The sequence below is a fragment of the Exophiala viscosa genome (genome assembly GCF_022695815.1).
Source record: "Exophiala viscosa unplaced genomic scaffold EDD37scaffold_10, whole genome shotgun sequence".
NCBI classification, from domain to species: Eukaryota; Fungi; Ascomycota; class Eurotiomycetes; order Chaetothyriales; family Herpotrichiellaceae; genus Exophiala; species Exophiala viscosa.
In genome coordinates this window covers 648,515-665,436 of record NW_026944362.1, presented here as the reverse complement: position 1 = coordinate 665,436, position 16,922 = coordinate 648,515, and the positions used below count along the sequence as shown (strand labels likewise).

At 51.3% G+C, this 16,922-nt stretch overlaps 5 protein-coding genes across 5 annotated transcripts; 1 reads left to right on the top strand and 4 right to left on the bottom strand.

The window, feature by feature from the left end:
• Positions 1-101: 101 nt before the first annotated feature.
• On the bottom strand, positions 102-1,741 carry EDD37DRAFT_119257 (G1/S-specific cyclin CLN3). Its single transcript, XM_062809306.1, has one exon. The coding sequence runs from the start codon at positions 1,485-1,487 to the stop codon at positions 246-248; it is 1,242 nt and encodes a 413-aa protein (XP_062667374.1). The 5' UTR covers positions 1,488-1,741; the 3' UTR covers positions 102-245.
• Positions 1,742-7,149: 5,408 nt separating this feature from the next.
• Positions 7,150-8,476, bottom strand: EDD37DRAFT_638225 (mannose-P-dolichol utilization defect 1). Its single transcript, XM_062817092.1, has one exon. It carries the CDS (start codon positions 8,360-8,362, stop codon positions 7,424-7,426), a length of 939 nt encoding a protein of 312 aa, XP_062667373.1. The 5' UTR covers positions 8,363-8,476; the 3' UTR covers positions 7,150-7,423.
• Positions 8,477-8,502: 26 nt separating this feature from the next.
• EDD37DRAFT_638224 (aspartyl-tRNA synthetase) lies at positions 8,503-11,108 on the bottom strand. Its single transcript, XM_062817091.1, has one exon. It carries the CDS (start codon positions 11,011-11,013, stop codon positions 8,683-8,685), a length of 2,331 nt encoding a protein of 776 aa, XP_062667372.1. The 5' UTR covers positions 11,014-11,108; the 3' UTR covers positions 8,503-8,682.
• A 183-nt stretch (positions 11,109-11,291) lies between these two features.
• EDD37DRAFT_638222 (aminotransferase) lies at positions 11,292-13,145 on the bottom strand. The gene is made up of 2 exons (XM_062817090.1): positions 12,812-13,145; positions 11,292-12,751 (listed from the first exon to the last, which is right to left on the bottom strand). The coding sequence occupies exons 1-2, from the start codon at positions 12,843-12,845 to the stop codon at positions 11,559-11,561; spliced, it is 1,227 nt and encodes a 408-aa protein (XP_062667371.1). The 5' UTR covers positions 12,846-13,145; the 3' UTR covers positions 11,292-11,558.
• EDD37DRAFT_638219 (ATP-binding cassette, subfamily G, member 2) lies at positions 13,146-16,857 on the top strand. The gene is made up of 2 exons (XM_062817089.1): positions 13,146-16,445; positions 16,495-16,857. The coding sequence occupies exons 1-2, from the start codon at positions 13,425-13,427 to the stop codon at positions 16,729-16,731; spliced, it is 3,258 nt and encodes a 1,085-aa protein (XP_062667370.1). The 5' UTR covers positions 13,146-13,424; the 3' UTR covers positions 16,732-16,857.
• Positions 16,858-16,922: the final 65 nt, after the last annotated feature.

Here is a 16,922-nt window from a genome sequence, read left to right as displayed (position 1 = left end):
AGTGAGTGTGTGACAAGATCCGGCAGTTCCGACTTTTGTGATTCTTCCTCGAACGCTCCGAATTAAAGAGCCTTTGCAGATATCCGTACTCTTTCATGCCTAGCATACTGTCCGATGAACGCTTGAAACAACAAATTCTCACAGATGGTGGTGCACAAATAGAACACTCTAGTGTTGACAGAACATGATGGTGGTGGCATAATGGTCATTCTAGTTGGCTATGACTAATTCTCAGATGATAGGACTTAGTAGGTCTCACTAGCCCATTCGTGAGAGTGAGAATATTGAGTCATGTATTGCTGACCAGCGACTGCACCGGGGCTAGGCGTGGGAGGAGCGAAGTGGTTGGGCGCAGCACCAAAGGTCTTCTGGGTTACGCCAAACATGTCGCCTTCTGGAGTGATGGGAGGAGTATAAAGACCGTGTTGAACCATGGATGGGAACTGAGGCTTCTGAGGAGTGGCATAGCTCTGGAAGTATTCGGAACCCGCTGGCTTCACAGTTACTGATGGTGGAGTGAGCTCGTAGGTTGGAGTTAATGGCGTGCTGGTCCGGGCAGCGATGGCGGCCTTTTGAGCGAGGAAGTTTGTCAGGATCCGAGATACACCATTGAAGCGGACCGAGGCGTATTTGCGCGACATAATGAGAGACGGCTCATGGATCTGCTGTAGTAGTTCCATCACGGTAGTGCTGCAAAATTGTGCAGCAAACTCATTGGCACGGGCCTGAGGTCGTCCCAAGATATGTCTGGCAAGCGCGAGCGCCGAAAGGGCGAGAGTCGAAGATCGCTTTGCCACGAAGTCTCTGTGGTAGAGAGCAATTTCTAAAATGTACAAGGTCATGCTCTCAGCCTCGGAGTCGTAGACATTGTCCTTGATAGCCAGACGCATGAAGGAGTCCACAGTAGGATGGCCGATAGCCCAGCCTAGGGTCGACAGCACGTGCCATTCCATCTGCAGGAACATATCATCATCGTAGAGGGAACAGCACATGGACTTCAGTTCTTTAATTGTGGGGACCTTCTCTTTCTTGTCTCCGTATTTGGCAGCGATGAGCAGTGCTGCACAACCAACGAGTTGGTAGTGTCGCTTGTACACGACTCTCTTGGAGCAGTATCGATCGAGGAGGTTGATGGTGAGGAATAGTGTTTCAGGTATAAGTTGAAAAGCCGAGTGGGCTTCCACGAGGAAGTCAAGGAGGTACGGTCTCATGTACCATGCAATTTCTGTTTGGATGTCAATTGCATCAACATCGGGCATGGTCTCAAGGTCCATCTTCAACATATGCTCGAGCATGTCTTGTTGGTATTCTTCGGCATCTCTTCTGGAGAGTTCTGAAGCGATGAGGTGCTGTCGATGCCTTGCAACTTCCTTGGTGTGGTCTGAGGTCTTCATGAGCTGTTGAGTAGGCTCGTCGAAGATCTCGATGATGCCGCTGTCGTACCCACTATCATTGGAGCCGAATGAGGAGATTCTGTTGTAAGCCATGGTTGAGGACTGGTCAAATGGAGTTCAGGTATCGATGAAGGTCGTGTGAAAGAAGGTTGAAGGGACTCTCTGTTACCAGCAGGGCGAAGTTGAGACGACGGATAAAAGTGAATGACAGTCGTATGTAAATTGTAAATGTCAAAAAGGAGTGAACGATCGGATGCAATCAAATGTTGCACGAGACTGGAGGTGGCCAGGAACCAAGTATGATGTTCTTCTAGACTGGGAAGTACCTGGATCGTGCGCAGGAAGGTCAGCCAACCCAATCAGGGAGCAATGAGGTGACATAACGTACCCGAAGGGAGGGAGATGGCACGCGGTTGAGCAATCGTGTTTCCAGGGGTCAGCACGAATGCTTCATTTGGTCGAGGACTGGAATGGGAAGGCAGATTGGTTGCTCGTGCGTAGATGGCTGCGAAGGTCGAATGAACGCCTCCGTCTCGGTAGAGCTTGGAGCCCCTGTGAGGAATGTGGGTTTGAAAGACCCCAGAAAGGATACCAGCTTTGGCGTTCTGAATCTAATTGAGGTCAGTTCTATTGTCAAGAAGAGATAGCTTGGAGCTCTGACCTTGATTCAAAAGCACCTTGACTATTCTAGACTTGTTGAGCTTGCCCTGGTAAGATTGAGGCTAGAGCTAGACAGAAGGGCGGTTGATCTGTTTTGCAGTCAGTCAGTAAAGCGTCCTCTCCAATGTGAGTATGAAGATGAGCATCAGTTCAAAGGAATCCAGATAGGCCAAGCCGGGGCCAGGACAAGTGAGGGCGACGTATCCGGGACCCGTGGATGTAGTTGACCTCCAAGCTCTGGCATAACCTGGATTCCATTCCTTGCAGCGTCGTCGAGGGGTTTGCCCTTCCTCCTACCTCCTTCTTTATTGGAGAGGTTGTGTCATCGTCATACCGTCGAGCTGATATTCTTCCTCTTGCATGGCCTCCTCGAGCTTCACCATCCCTTTCGATCATGACAGGGTCCCCCGATCTCTTTCCCGAACCCCCTCTTAGCGTGCCATCTCTTGACCCTGCCCATCCTGCATCCACTTTGGGCAACGACATCGAAGGGCTACCGGCATGGTTGACAGTATCGAGACGGTTGAGGGCGGCCAGCTGAGGCAGGATTGGGGTCGATCCCAAGGCTTCAGCTCGAGATCTCGGCCGTTGTATCGATGAGGATGAGGGTGAGAGTCACGTTGGTTGAGGCAGAATGTTCTGGCTTCTCCGGAAGAACGATATTTCTCTTGCATGTGCACCATCCTTGTACTCGACCACCAATGCAAGAAGGTAGCTCACCTTTCTTTCCAAAGACCCAACAGACGTCCTTGCAGCTTGCTTCCAAGAAACCTGAGAATGACGCTATCCAGAACGTTCGATCAAACGAAAGCAAATGGACTGCAAGCAGGCTTGATGGTGAAGACCTCGGGCAAGGTTCAGGAGGTAAAGGTGAGAGCTGGGAGGGTATGAGAAAGGAGTCGTGAACATTCGAGATACTCGAGATCAGATCGTGAAGTATCTTTTCGTCCAACGACAGAGAGGGAGGAAGGGAGAGGTATAAGAGACGAGGTCAAAGCCTCATGAGATCCCTGGTGAAAGAACGGTGGTGGAGAGAGGGAGAAGGAGGAGCAGGAGATGGATGGACACTGTCGAGATGAAGTGCAGCAAGACGAGTGGAGAGTGGAGCGTGTGCAAGAGGGTGACAGGAGGAGCGGTCTCGTTGGCGGTGATTGGGTGGTAACAACGAGCTCACAAGCTTGCAAGGATGACAGGGATCCAAGATTCACGGGCGACGACGACGACGTGCAGCGCAAAGCTACCAGACGCCCAGGTGCAAGCAAGCTCCAGCCCAAAGGCAAAATGACAGAAAAGACAGCTCAGCCAGGCGTGAACGAAGCCGTATCATACAGCCCCAATCTGCTTGACCACTTACAAGTTGAAGTTCTGGGCCAGGCCGCATAGGGGTCTCCCCCCATTTGTGACCGCGGTTGTGGCAGATGCTCATTTGCTTGCCGCCTGTCTCTTCGGGCATTGGCCCTTATTGCAACAGCGCGCTGTTCTCCCGCACGGTTGTTCTTCAGGCACGCCTCCAGAGCCTAGAGTGTCTGATGCCCAGACGACAACCACTACCAGCAAGCTCCTGTGACTGCCGACCACCTGTTTCAATCATGGACTTACTGCTCGACGTCCACAACTTCTGTCAAAGCTTTCATAATTTCTTGTCAAACTCTTATGCATCTCATCTGTTCGACCTTATCTATATCATTATTGCACAGCTGAATCGACCACAAGGCCTCGAGTATGATACTTGGATGTTCGTGCTTACCCGTACGAGTACAGTTTGGTCAGGTAATTATTCGTCTGATCGGCTGCTTGTACAGCACATCAGCACTGGTCGCGCGGCTGGTGGCTCGAACAAAACCGCGTCAAGTCGCGTCCATTGGCCCGCTTGGTGGACAGAGTTCCTGGTTTTTACCCGGCCTAATGCAAGCCCATTCTGTGGCCAGTTGCTTGGGGCAAAGATGGGCCAGACGCCTTGAACGAATGTCATTGCGAGCTTAGAAACATCATTGAAGATTCCCCTGCGGATTTGACGTGAGATCTCTACGGCGTCAGCGAACTACCAAATGCTAAAAGCCCCCTTTGCGAGCAGACTTCATTCTTGAGGCCTTTCCGAACTGCAGAGTTGCTGTATCAGAAGCAAACACTTAATGAAGCAGTGCAGGTTACAGGACTTTGTTCGTACCTCCATCCCCTCTCTACTGTGTTGCAGTTCTCTTCGGGAAAAGTCCAAGGACCCCAGGGATCGTGCAACTTGCCCTTACGCGACAGGGATTGACCCCGGCCCACGCCAAAACCCCTGCTGATATCGCTGCTTTTTTTTATGAGATCCAGCGATCTACTATGTACCCCGTTGTTTAATCTTGCTCTACCGACATACCATGAACAAATCCTGATGTACCGGATTACTCGATCGTGCGTCCTAGAATCATGGTCCCCAACCCTCCAGGTGAACTCTGTGGCCAGGTCCGAAAGCTTACCGTGGCGTTCTGCAAGTGGCACATCACTTCTGTCAACTTACAAGCCGTCCTTGCTACTTTGGGATTCCTCATCTCTTTCCTCGGAACAGCCCAAACTCATAGTCTGATACTAGGTTTTGTACTCAAGGGCAATCCTCGTCAGCATTGATCGATACTATGTATATCAAGCAATCATGGCCCGTTGATGATACCGACGAGCTGGCCCAATTTCTGCATCGACTAACGCAGTAGAGCCTGCTGCCGTTGACTACACGATTATACGTGTTGCTCCAGTCATGCTCCAGTCGACTAACAGTGCATCCAGTCCTGCAGTGGCTCAGGTAACCACCGGCGGCTACATGTCCGTGTAACTTGACATGCATGCAGCATCTTCGACCGTTACTCTTCGTGACCATTAAATGGACCAATGCTTGACATCACCAGCGGATGATGCTCGGCATGGCGGCGGGCTCTGCACGTTTGCGGGTTTTCGGACTTTTTTTTTCACATACTCCCCATACTCAATGATACTTATGAATCAATAAGAGTCTCATCATGATGCTGATCTCGTAACGATTATGCCATGAGCCCCAGATCCGCGCACGCGACCAGGTCCAATACACGTCTCGTAGACGAAGAAAAAATGCGTGTTCACGAAACGCGGCGACGGAGATGAGGTTGAGACAACCGAAAATGGGGGCTTGAGGTTTAAACATGGCAGTTCCCAGCAAACGACGTCATATGGTTACTGATCAGTGACTTAAAAAGACTCGGAGCCAGGTATTGCTAAATTGCAGTAATGGCGAGGATGCCGTCCTGACTGCTAAGCCTCTCATCGTCTGTATCATTAGCGATCTGCTCTATCAAATTAACCCAGTCGTACCGAAGTCGAGTTGTACGTATATCTGATCGTCGTGCACGAAATGCCCAGAACAACTTGACTGGAGCTCGAGCCTGTTACTGGCTCTCTGTTGCCGCGTGCCCCTCTCCGGCTGGCTCGAATCCTACCGTCCTACGGATCCCTGACTATGTTTTAGGCCATGTCGGTACTTGTACAGTACGTACTGTAGCAACTTCGGCCAAAACAGAAATCAAACGCTACTGTCCTAGATCTGCGTGCCCTTCGATGGAGTCTTATGACAAAATCTCTCCCGAGCATGGAGCATTGGACGGAGATAAGGTCATAGCACAACAGACGCGCAAAATCTCATGACACGCGACAAACAAATTTGCCAGAAAGTGATTGCAGCTGGAACGCGTGTGGAAGATGGGCTTACCGTAGCTTCGTTTCTAAGCGAGTCCACCCCGGACCAGATCCAACAAGGCTCAAGCAGAGAGGAAGCAGGGGTTCGACGGCGGCAATTTTATCATCCCCGATATGCTACCCGTAGGGCCGTTGCCCCTGGTTTTGTCGTCACCGCAGTACCTTCGACTTGTGCCAGATGAGAACATTTGAAAGTCTGAAAACGGCCACAGAAAGCTGAAACGATCAACGTGGTCGTTGACAGCTCCGTCTTCGGAATTTGATATGCTCTGTGCTCATTCTGCACTTCCACTCACCCAATGATTGAGCTGCACCTCAGGGACACGGCTGGCTTCCGCAGAAGCTTAAAGTCCCTGAGTTTTGAAATAAGAGGAATCGACAGCCCTTCAAACCCGACACTAACCTCTTCGATTCGAGGGCAACCACTCGTTATCGCGGAGAAGTTGCTGTGATCGAGCTTGCTTCGAGACGATTCAGGTCCCTTTCCATCCGTATTGGCTCTGTCACTCTCTCAAAACGGGCACACACAGACAAGTGTACGTACTTAGTACTGAGTATGGACCCGACGACTATTCGACCTCAATATAAGTTGCCGCTTACCACAAGTGTAGAAGTGCATTCTTTGTCACCTTTTAGGAATAGGTCTGGTTGATCTCAACCCTTTGACAGCTTGTCGGAGTGGTGATTTTCGGTTTTGGGGTGAGTTGCTATACGTCCGATCCCAACCTCATCTCGACCGTCAAGCATCCTCGCTTCCGCTGGGAATTTCCCACAGCACCTGTCAACGAGGTCAGGGCATTCATCCGAATCGTCATGCATGACATAATCCTACTCAATGTGGGAGAACTGACGACGATGTCTGCCTCTGTCTACTTGCTCATTGACCATCTATCACTCATGCCAGAGGTAAGTTTTGCATACTCTACACGAAGTCACGACGGCCACGGCTCAATGACTCTGAGATGAGAGTTTCACGGAGTCGACCTCAAGTTCCTCAACCTTTCTATGTTCGTTGCCACCACCACCGTCTGTGCGTGCGTCTTGCCCCGACGCTTGTACAAGTTTCCTGTGGTTTGTACGTGGAACCTCGCTTTGACAGGCGTAGCTCCGGGACGTCGAGCACGAACATCGAAGAGCCAAGCGTGTCTGGACCTCAACGCTGGAGCTCATTCCTTTTTATCGACGGACGCACAGGGTCATTTCCTGTTGCTGAGGTGCTGGGAAACGACTGAGAGATAAGGAGACGACTGAAAAGAGCATGTGTCCATCTCCCTTATTCCATGGAGCAGGACGCACACGCGTTTTGTTATATGTGGCAGTCGTCTAGCGATTATCCGATCTGTTGACATCTCACTAACCCCTTCGCTTGCTGAGCGCTCATTCCCGGGCCCGGCAATTCTTGTGATTGTTTTCAAAAGATAGTAAGTGATCGTCTTGACTGCTCGTATTCTGCAAAAACGTCCTGGTGATGACGGCTTGTTCCGGGAAAATGAGTATTGGCGAAATTGGGCGCCTCCTGGTGTTTGACGGTGCTTTGGAGAACAACAGCAAATGTTCTCGAGATTAGGCAAACAGGCACGGCAAGCAGCCAACGCATGACGAAAACAGAAACAGAAGATATTTTTACAACTTATCTAACTCCATTGATACCCTTGTGGGAGTGATCAACCTCGTCGTCTGCCACTGCTGCTGCTTGGTCTAGCACCGCTAGTGACCGCATGTGCACCCTTCTTGAGAGCCTCATCAGTAGCATATGCAGCGTTGCCCTTCTGACCAACACCCTGAAGACCCGGCTTCGTGTCAACTTCCTTTCCGTGACCAGCGGTCGTCGGACTGTTCCAGTAGTAAAGCACCTGCGCCGCGAGCACAGCGTTCAAGACAAATCCAGCCACAAATCCATACAGAATAAGCTTATCATCCACCTCCTGCAGCGTAGTGAAAATCCGACTCAAGCTGCCAAACAAGTAATTGAACACGGCAAACGCAGACAACTGTCCCGTCCCACCCGTACGCCAGATGGTAAGAATCTGCGGCAATTTGCTAGAGATACCCAACGCTCCAGCAAAGGCTTGCAGGCTCGTCATTTGTTGAGTGCTGACCAGCGTGTCCGAGACGATCAGGGCGTACACCACGCTTCCCACTGCAGCGACAAACGCACCCGCCTGCGCCGTCTTGCCCGAGTACACCAGGATCAAGACGCTAATGACCACATCTTGGATCGCGATCAGACTGGTCTCGCCGTATGTGCTGAACGGGAAGCCGTTGCGGACGTTATACGCCAATGTGATGACGAAGCTTGCTGTTTCCAATAGATAGCTAGTAAAGGACAGGCCCTCGGCCGATTTGGACTGCACTAGCTTGATGATCTGGGGGACTTTGACGATAGCAGACGCGCCGATGATGGCGACGCCCAAAGCTTTGGAGATCGCGAGAGATACGCATTCCGGGTGCGAGACGACGTCCAGGTCGAGAAGGAGCGCGCTGTGGCAGGGATCGCCTAATAGGCCGACGGCGAAGTCATTGATGGGTCCTGGGAGGTTGGAGGTAATGGGCGCGAGGTATGGTTTGAGCGGGTTCAGAACCAGCTCTTGAACTTTGTCCATCTTGCTTGAACCGATGCTTCGGAAGTAAAGGCGAGGGAAGTGTTGGAATTGTGGTTGACCCAATGCTTGCTTCAAGGAATGCTTGATACAAGTACACAAAAAGCGCGTGTCGTTAGGGCCAGGCTGGCCGCAGGACACCCCGCATCACTGACCAGAAAAAGGGGTCGATTCGTCTTGGCAGGAATGTTGCACGTGATGGCTTCAGGGGGTTCAGCCTCGGGGCTACTTCAGCGGAACGTGGACGACAGACTGTGCGTTGCATGAGATTGAGATTGATAGATTGTTCTACATTCTTACACATGCTCATGGGGAATCTTTGACTATGCCTTCAATGACACTGGAGGAGGAAGTTCAGCAACCACCTCGTCTGTAACCGTGAGGTGGTATGTCGCCAGCTGCTCGGCCGTCAGTTTCGATGGTGATTTGACCAGCTTATCCTCGCCATCGGCATATTTTGGAAAGGCAATGACATCCCGTACGCTTGCACGGTCGGTCAACATCGCCATCAAACGATCGAATCCGAGAGCGAACCCTGCATGCGGTGGACACCCACTTTTGAGAGCGTTGAGCAAATGTCGAAAGTCCTCGACACGTTCGTGTGACAATCGCAGGACGTCTCTGAGAATCAGCTCTTGCATCTCAGCATGATGGATACGGCGAGAGCCACCACCCACTTCAACTCCGTTGATTACTAGGTCGTAGTGGTCGCCGATAACACCGAGCGGCTTGTTGATCAGCATTGACAGATCCTGCCCTTGCTTTGGAGCCGTGAAGGGATGATGCGTCGAACAAATTCCTGCCGATCCACCTTGACCTGGCTCAGATTCTTCTGTAGGCGAGAAGAGGGGAAAATCAATGACCCAGAGTGCTGAAAAGCCGGACGGTGCAGGCATTAAGCCTTGAGATACGGCACTTTGCAATAGATCCCGACGTAGATTGCCCAGAATGGTAGATCCGCCTGTGAACGGTGCGTTGGGCCGAGTCTGCATGATTATGATATCTCCGGGCTCGGGCTCAAAGTCCTCTTCGACCTTGAATGCTGCCTCATGACCGAAAGTAGCGAGACCTCGTAGAGGTCTGCGAGGATCGTAAATCGAAACGCCCGGCATGCCATGGGGGTTGTTTGTATATATCCCCGAGGTTGGAGCGTCGAGGAACGTCCTTACAAATTCGGTGCTGGCGCTGGGGTCAGTCCCCTGCATGTCGACCTTGAAGAGCTCAACGATAGGGTCCTCCAATGAGGTCAACATTCGCTTTGTACTGTCTGGCAGCCAGTCATCAATGCGTTGGATCTGAGAGCCCAGGCGAGTGTCTGGCTTATCCGAGCCATATCGGGCCATGACTGTATCGTATGATAGGCGCGGAAAATTCAGGGTCTTTGACTCTGCGTTCTTTGCGCCTGTCGCACTCGGTACATACGTGTCGGCTCCAGTCAGGGGTTGGATGTTTGGTACGTTTGACCAGACGAACTCGCGTACAATCTCTTCAACCACCGCCATGACCTGCTCGGCTCCAGCAAACGACATTTCGAGATCAAGCTGAGTGAACTCAGGCTGCCTATCTGCCCGCAAGTCTTCATCGCGAAAGCATTTGGCGAACTGGAAATAACGAGGCACTCCGGAAGCCATAAGAAGCTGTTTGTATTGCTGAGGACTTTGTGGAAGCGCGTATCCTAATCCTTTCTTCCTAGTTGGGACAATGAATTCTCGTGCTCCTTCTGGCGTGGATTTGAATAAAAGAGGTGTTTCAATCTCATCAAACCCCTTGCTCAGCATACCGTCTCTTATCTTTGTAGCAACTTTGCTCCGTAGACGTATTCGTCGGCGAAGGTCATGGTCGGTCCTGAACTGAAGATTGCGCAGCTCTGGGGGGAAAACAGTGTCACACTTAGCAACAAGGTCAACGGGAAAGGTGTTGAGAGGCTTGATAGAGTCGGCTTGTAGTTCGAGATGTGTGATCAGATTGATCTGCCCGACGAAAGGATCGAGCTTTGCAATTGTGTTGTTCTGTTCCTGCTGCTCCGGTTCCTTCTGAGTTGCAGCACCCTTACTTTGTGCTTGGGTGTTCTTCTTCGGAGGTGCAGCCCGAGGCACGATGGAGCCGATTATCTCAACAGGAGTGTGACCTCTGACGTCTTTCGTATTGTCGGGTTGTTCTCGAGACTCAGGCTTCTGTTTTGAAGAAATAACCTGGATTGCGAGCTCGAGTCGGGGATCCACCAGCTGCAGGAACTCGAACTTCCCAGCAGCCCTTTGTGAAGTGATGTAGCCTCGTATCTTGATACGGCTCGCCTGTTGCGCATCGTTCGAGGACCGGCTGGGTTCGATCTTCGACAGGTTATCCCATGTGGTGGCATCAGTGGCAGAGAGAGAACTGCGCTCAAAGTGTCTCAGGCATTCAAGTTGCCCCTGCGTCAGACCAGTATCCTGCGATGTATCGGTAGTCTGCCCTGTCGTTCTCTGACCCTGAGGAGACTTCTCCCCAGTACGCTGCCCAGCAGTGGTGCTCGAATGTCGGATGCGGAGACAGGATTGACTGGGAACCCGTCCTGACTGCAAGTGCTGTGGTTGAACATGGCCACGCACGTATCTAGAGATTTCAATGTAGCTTTCCCGCAGTCGACGAGACCGTGCCGACCGGGAGAGAAGCATGTCCTGCTTTGAGAAGGCCAAGGACGCTGATTGTGAGAAGTTGTGCCAGAGACGTTGCCCGCATTGTACATAGTACCAGGTCAACTTTTTTGAGGAGCGCAGCCTGTCGCGTCGGCGTTTGCGCTCACAAAGTGCCGACGGGTCGCCCGCTCTCCGCACTACAAATTCCTCGCTGCGGTTCCTCAACTTAGTTTTCTTTTTCTTCATCCTTCCAAGTTTTGAAAATGTGAGCGTTGTCCTTCAAACGATCGCGCAGAATTGTACTGACTGTCTCCCAGATGATGAAAGCCTAGTGTGTATCCTATGATTTGTCTCTGCCCTGAAATCAGCAAGCTCTCTCTTCGGAGCTCAAGTGGCCTGTTGATTGACGGGCTTGAGACTATGATATAGGCGTTCGGCACAACCCATCTTGTTACATTTACGGACGCGATGAAGGCATCTCTGACCCCAAAGTTTGGAAGGATATCATACAATTTTACTTTGCTGTGTCTGACAGCCATGTGTCGATGAACATGAGACAGTGTTTCTGTCTGGCATCGGCCACTTCATCTGGCTGATACGGTCGGAATGCCCTCGTACTTCTCTTCCATGAACGATGTCCAGGCCGCGAGAGCAGCTTTCATTTCAGCCTCCGATCCGCCAAACGCTACCCGGATATACCCCCGAAACTTCTGGCTGTCACCGAAGCACTTGCTCGCTGGACAGACGAGCAGGCCTGTGTGTTCTAAAAGGGCCAAGCAGAATGCTTCATCATCAACAGGCTTACCCATCTTGTGAAATTTGAGCATCGCTGTCGTGCCAGCAAGAGGCCTCACCCACGAACAGGCCCAACTGTGTTCCTCGATGAATCCTTGAAGAAGATCCAGGTTCGTTCGACATAAGGTAATATTCCTCCCTAACAACGCATGAATGCATCTGTCGCTTGTGGCTTCTGCCGCCACAGCTTCGTCAACTTTGGACGCTGCGAGCGAAGCATAGACTATGCTCCTTGCGCAAGCATCCAAGATATCTAGGTCTTTTGAGGCAACCCATCCTGCTTTGATGCCGGCCAAGCTGTATGCTTTGCTCGTGGTTCCAGTTACAATTACCCGCCTGTATCCCATATTGATTGTCGAAGGCGGGAAGTCGGCACTGGATGGCGATATTGAATGAAACAGGGGCCTATAGCTCTCGTCCGCCAGGACCATGATTCCTTTCTCTTCCGCAATCTCGACCAGGGCTTCGAGCGTTGGTTTCGACACGATTGCGCCTGTCGGATCGCAGGGACTTTGGATAACAATCATCTTTGTGTTGTCTTTGATCATCTGCTTAAGCTCCTCGAGATCGATCTGCCACTTTTTTGCCAGCTCAGTTGTCCATAGCGTTACGTCTGCTCCTGAGGACTTCGGGATTTTGTAGAGTAGTTCGTCGACCGGATGCTGGCAGATGACGTGGTCTCCAGGAGCCAGAAGGGCTGAAAATACCGCATAGTTCGAGGCGCCAGCCCCGTTGGTGATCAGTATATTCTCCTGCGAAACTCCTGCAGAGCGAGCCGAGTAGAGATTCGCCAGATTTCTCCGCAACTCGAGGTTGTTTGAGGGGGCTTCATTTTGCTCGAGACCGAGTGTATTCAATGCTAAACGTTCCTCAGATTCCTTCCTGCCCTCGGATATATCGACCAAGCCGGACACAGATATGGAAAAGACGCCTGATGAGCATAGGTCATGTTTCGCTGAAGGCTGGTGCTTTTCCGCCCACTGGAATGGTCAGTTTGTGAGCGTATATGGGTTTGGGTCGTGCTGCACAATTCACTGTACCTCAATCGATTCCAATGGAGGATATTTCGTAGCCATACTTGCCTGCTTCGACCACTCTACACTGAGGTGAGCGAAATGCAAGACAATGTGATACGGACACACACTAAAGACACTGAAGATTCATCGTCAAACGCCTCGGTTGTGCGGAGACATTGGTCTGATGATCAGCCAGGCACAGGCCTTCAGTGGTTGGTCGATGCTCGTATCTCGTGTTCTTCGAGATTCGTTCAGATGACGACCGCAGAGTTTGGCTGCGACGAATTGGAAGCTCGATTTCCAGATCCAGTTTCGGCGGCAGCAGACCATCTCCCCCGCTTGCGTTCATTCGCCTGCGCATGCTTCGTATCATTTTAACTGCCGCCTGTACTCCGGTATATCGCAATCATTTGCCCATTTGCTTCTGGTGTGATACTTATCTCTGCATTGCACTCTCCGCGTTCTGGGTCGCGGGTTGTTTCTGGCATCGTTAGGTAACCTGGACGACGCTCCAGACCGCCAGTACCTCTGCCTTCTGTTACCTGCGTTTCACAGCTTGCTGGCAAGCTCTCGAATGACAGGCACCGGCCACAACTAATCGACGCCCTGCACGTGCGAAGTCACCAAAAGATCTTCCTCATGCGGCTCCATGGCCTTGCCCCGGCCGTCCTACTCGTCGGCTACGCCCTGTTGGCGGCAGCTTATGACAATGATACCTCGCCAGCCCTGATACAAGAACCGTTTTACCAGCTGGCAGATGGCTGCCCGCCATGTCCACGCTGTTTCGATTGCCACTACGATGAGTTCAAATGTATGCAGTATGCGAACTGCAGCAACACCAATGGCAAATGTGTCTGTCCGCCAGGGTTTGGAGGAGACGATTGCGCAGAGCCATTGTGTGGATCACTGGCGGACGGCAAGAACAGATCACCGCGCAAAGGGGATACGTGCGACTGCAAAGAGGGATGGGAGGGCGTCAATTGCAACGTCTGCACTTCCGATAATGCTTGCAACGCCCTAATGCCTTTGGGCCAAGGTGGCACATGCTACAAGCAGGGAATTGTTGTGCATGAAAACTTTCAGATGTGTAATGTCACCAATAAAGCCATCCTGGATCAGATCGAACCCAGGATACCGCAAGTCACCTTCTCATGTAATGCGGATCAAGCAACCTGTAACTTCCAGTTCTGGGTCGATCAGAAAGAGTCTTTCTACTGCGCTCTGGACAACTGCACCTCGGAAGCGCACGACACCAACGTCCGCAACAGCACCAAATATACATGTGAGACCGTCAAATGCTCATGTATTGCGGATCGATTCCTATGTGGAGAGGATGGCTCAGTCAACATTGACGAGTTTCTTGAACAGGAGATCAAAGGGCCAGCGTCTTTTTACACGCAGCGCACATACGGCGGAAGCTCGAAGGACGGGAGCAGGTTTGAGGAACCCGCTATGAACAACCTGATATCCATGATCTTCGGCGACGAGTATATCTCTCTCAACTGTCGAGGTGGAGAGTGTCTGTACGAAACAGATGTGCCGGGATACTCGCGACCGGTCAAGGAAATCAACACGCCGCTCATTGCTGGAGTCATTGCCGGCTGTGCTCTTTTTGTTGTCGCGGTGATCCTGATATCATGGTATCTATCGCATAGAGCGGCATATCGGCGATGGGGCGCCATCCGTTTAGGTGATGGATCAGACGAAGATGCGGCAAGGGCAATGATCAACCATACTCCCATGCCATTGCAATTTGAGAATCTGTCTTACAATCTCAAGGGCAAAGAAATCATTTCCGGCATATCAGGAATTGCTCACCCTGGGCAAGTAACAGCAATCATGGGCGCTTCTGGGGCAGGCAAGTCCACATTCTTGGACATTCTGGCACGCAAAAACAAGCGAGGAATTGTCCTGGGCAACATGTACGTCAACGGTGAGAAAATTCTCGACACTGAATATCGCAATGTTATTGGCTACGTCGACCAAGAAGATTCTTTACTGCCGACACTGACAGTACACGAGACGATTCAGACCAGCGCGCTGTTGAGGTTGCCAGCCGATATGGGTTTAGCTGTGAAAGAGCAGCGAGTTATTGAGGTGATGCAACAGCTCGGCATCTACCACATCAAGGACCAGTTGATCGGTTCAGAAGAGGGCAACGGGCGAGGGATTTCAGGCGGTGAGAAACGACGAGTTGGCATAGCTTGTGAGCTTGTCACCAGCCCCAGTATTCTGTTCCTGGACGAACCCACGAGTGGTCTAGATGCTTTCAACGCGTTCAATGTGGTGGAGTGTCTGGTGACTCTGGCCAAGACATACAATAGGACTGTCATCTTCACGATTCATCAGCCTCGGTCGAACATTGTTGCCCTGTTTGACCAGCTCATTCTCCTTGCAAAGGGCAGAACCGTCTACTCAGGGCCATTTTCGAGTTGTCAGGCGTATTTCGATCACATCGGCTATACTTGCCCACCAGGCTTCAACATTGCGGATTATCTTGTGGATCTGACCATGCATGCAAGTCTTCCACGCTCCCCGATATTCGAGGACGCTCCCAAGGATTTCCCTGAACGGGACGGCGATAGCAGCACCAGAGCTGTGAAGTCAATAGCCAGCGTTTCGAACGTCAGTATGGACAGCCCGCACGAAGCTCCTACACGCATCAAGCCGAAAAGGCGCGTTTCCTTGAAGCAGAAACAAGATCGCCAATTGTTCACGCGCAAGAACACGGGCCAGGATACGCCGCCTACGCCGAAAACCGACGATGAGGATACCATTGTTAGCAAAGCAACGGGCAGCATGCGAAGCTGGTTGCCACTGTCAAGGCGTGATGGATCCAACCCACCACAAGTTTTGGACGATTTGGACGATTTACCGCCGGATGCTAATACCGACCTCGACATACTTGTATCGAACTTCAAGGACTCTGACATAGCGGAGACCACTCACGACGAGATTTTCACCTCGATCCAGGCAGCCTCTTCGGCCAATGGCCACACTGCAGAAAATGGCGAGAACGAAGCTGTCATGGGATCTATCAAGGGCTTCCGTCGCGTCAGCCTGCCTCGACAATTCCTCATCTTGTCAAGACGCACGTGGCGAAATCTTTACCGCAATCCTATTTTGATGTTGACCCATTATGCTGTTGCCATTCTTCTGGCGGTGCTTTCTGGTTGGCTGTTCTATGGCATCACAGACGACATTGGGGGATTCCAGAACCGACTGGGTCTATTCTTCTTCCTTCTTGCCCTCTTCGGCTTTAGCACACTTACCAGCCTGAACGTGTTCAGCTCCGAACGGTTGATCTTCGTTCGAGAAAGAGCGAACGGGTACTATTCACCCATCACGTATTTCCTTTCGAAAGTCATTTTCGACATTGTCCCTCTAAGGCTGATACCTCCTATCATCATGGGCATCATCATCTACCCAATGTCGGGTCTATTGCCTAAATGGGGCACCTTCTTCACATTCATCCTGATTTTGGTCCTCTTCAACCTGGCTGCCGCTGCGATTTGTTTGACCATTGGAATCATCTTCAAGGATGGAGCGGTGGCCAATCTCATTGGTAGCTTGGTCATGCTTTTCAGTCTGCTGTTCGCCGGTCTATTGCTCAATCTCAACCATGACTCTACTCAGACGGCGATACAATGGTTACAGAGGGTAAGAACACAAGCCTTGTTTTCTTCCACGTTACTAACTCTTGATGCAGTTGTCCATATTCCATTACGGCTACGAAGCATTGATTGTCAACGAGGTTGCCAAGTTACGATTGAAGGACCACCGATATGGGCTTGACATTGAAGTGCCTGGAGCAAGCATTCTCAGTGCATTTGGCTTCGACAACTTGGCTTTGTGGGGCGATGTTATTGGGCTTGGAGTGTTTGCTGGAGCGTTTATCATTATCGCATACGGGGCCATGCACGTATTGCTTGTTGAAAAGAGGTAAGAACAATCGCTCAAGAGGGAGGTGTATGCATGGTTCGTTCACGCATTGCATTATATGGAGTACATAGACGATTACGCCTTAGGTCAAGAGGCACGAACTAATACTAATGATGCTTTGCACCTACGCTATCATGTCACGAAGCGCTTCTCATCTGGAATCATCTCATTTCGCACCGGGCCATATCGGGGTCG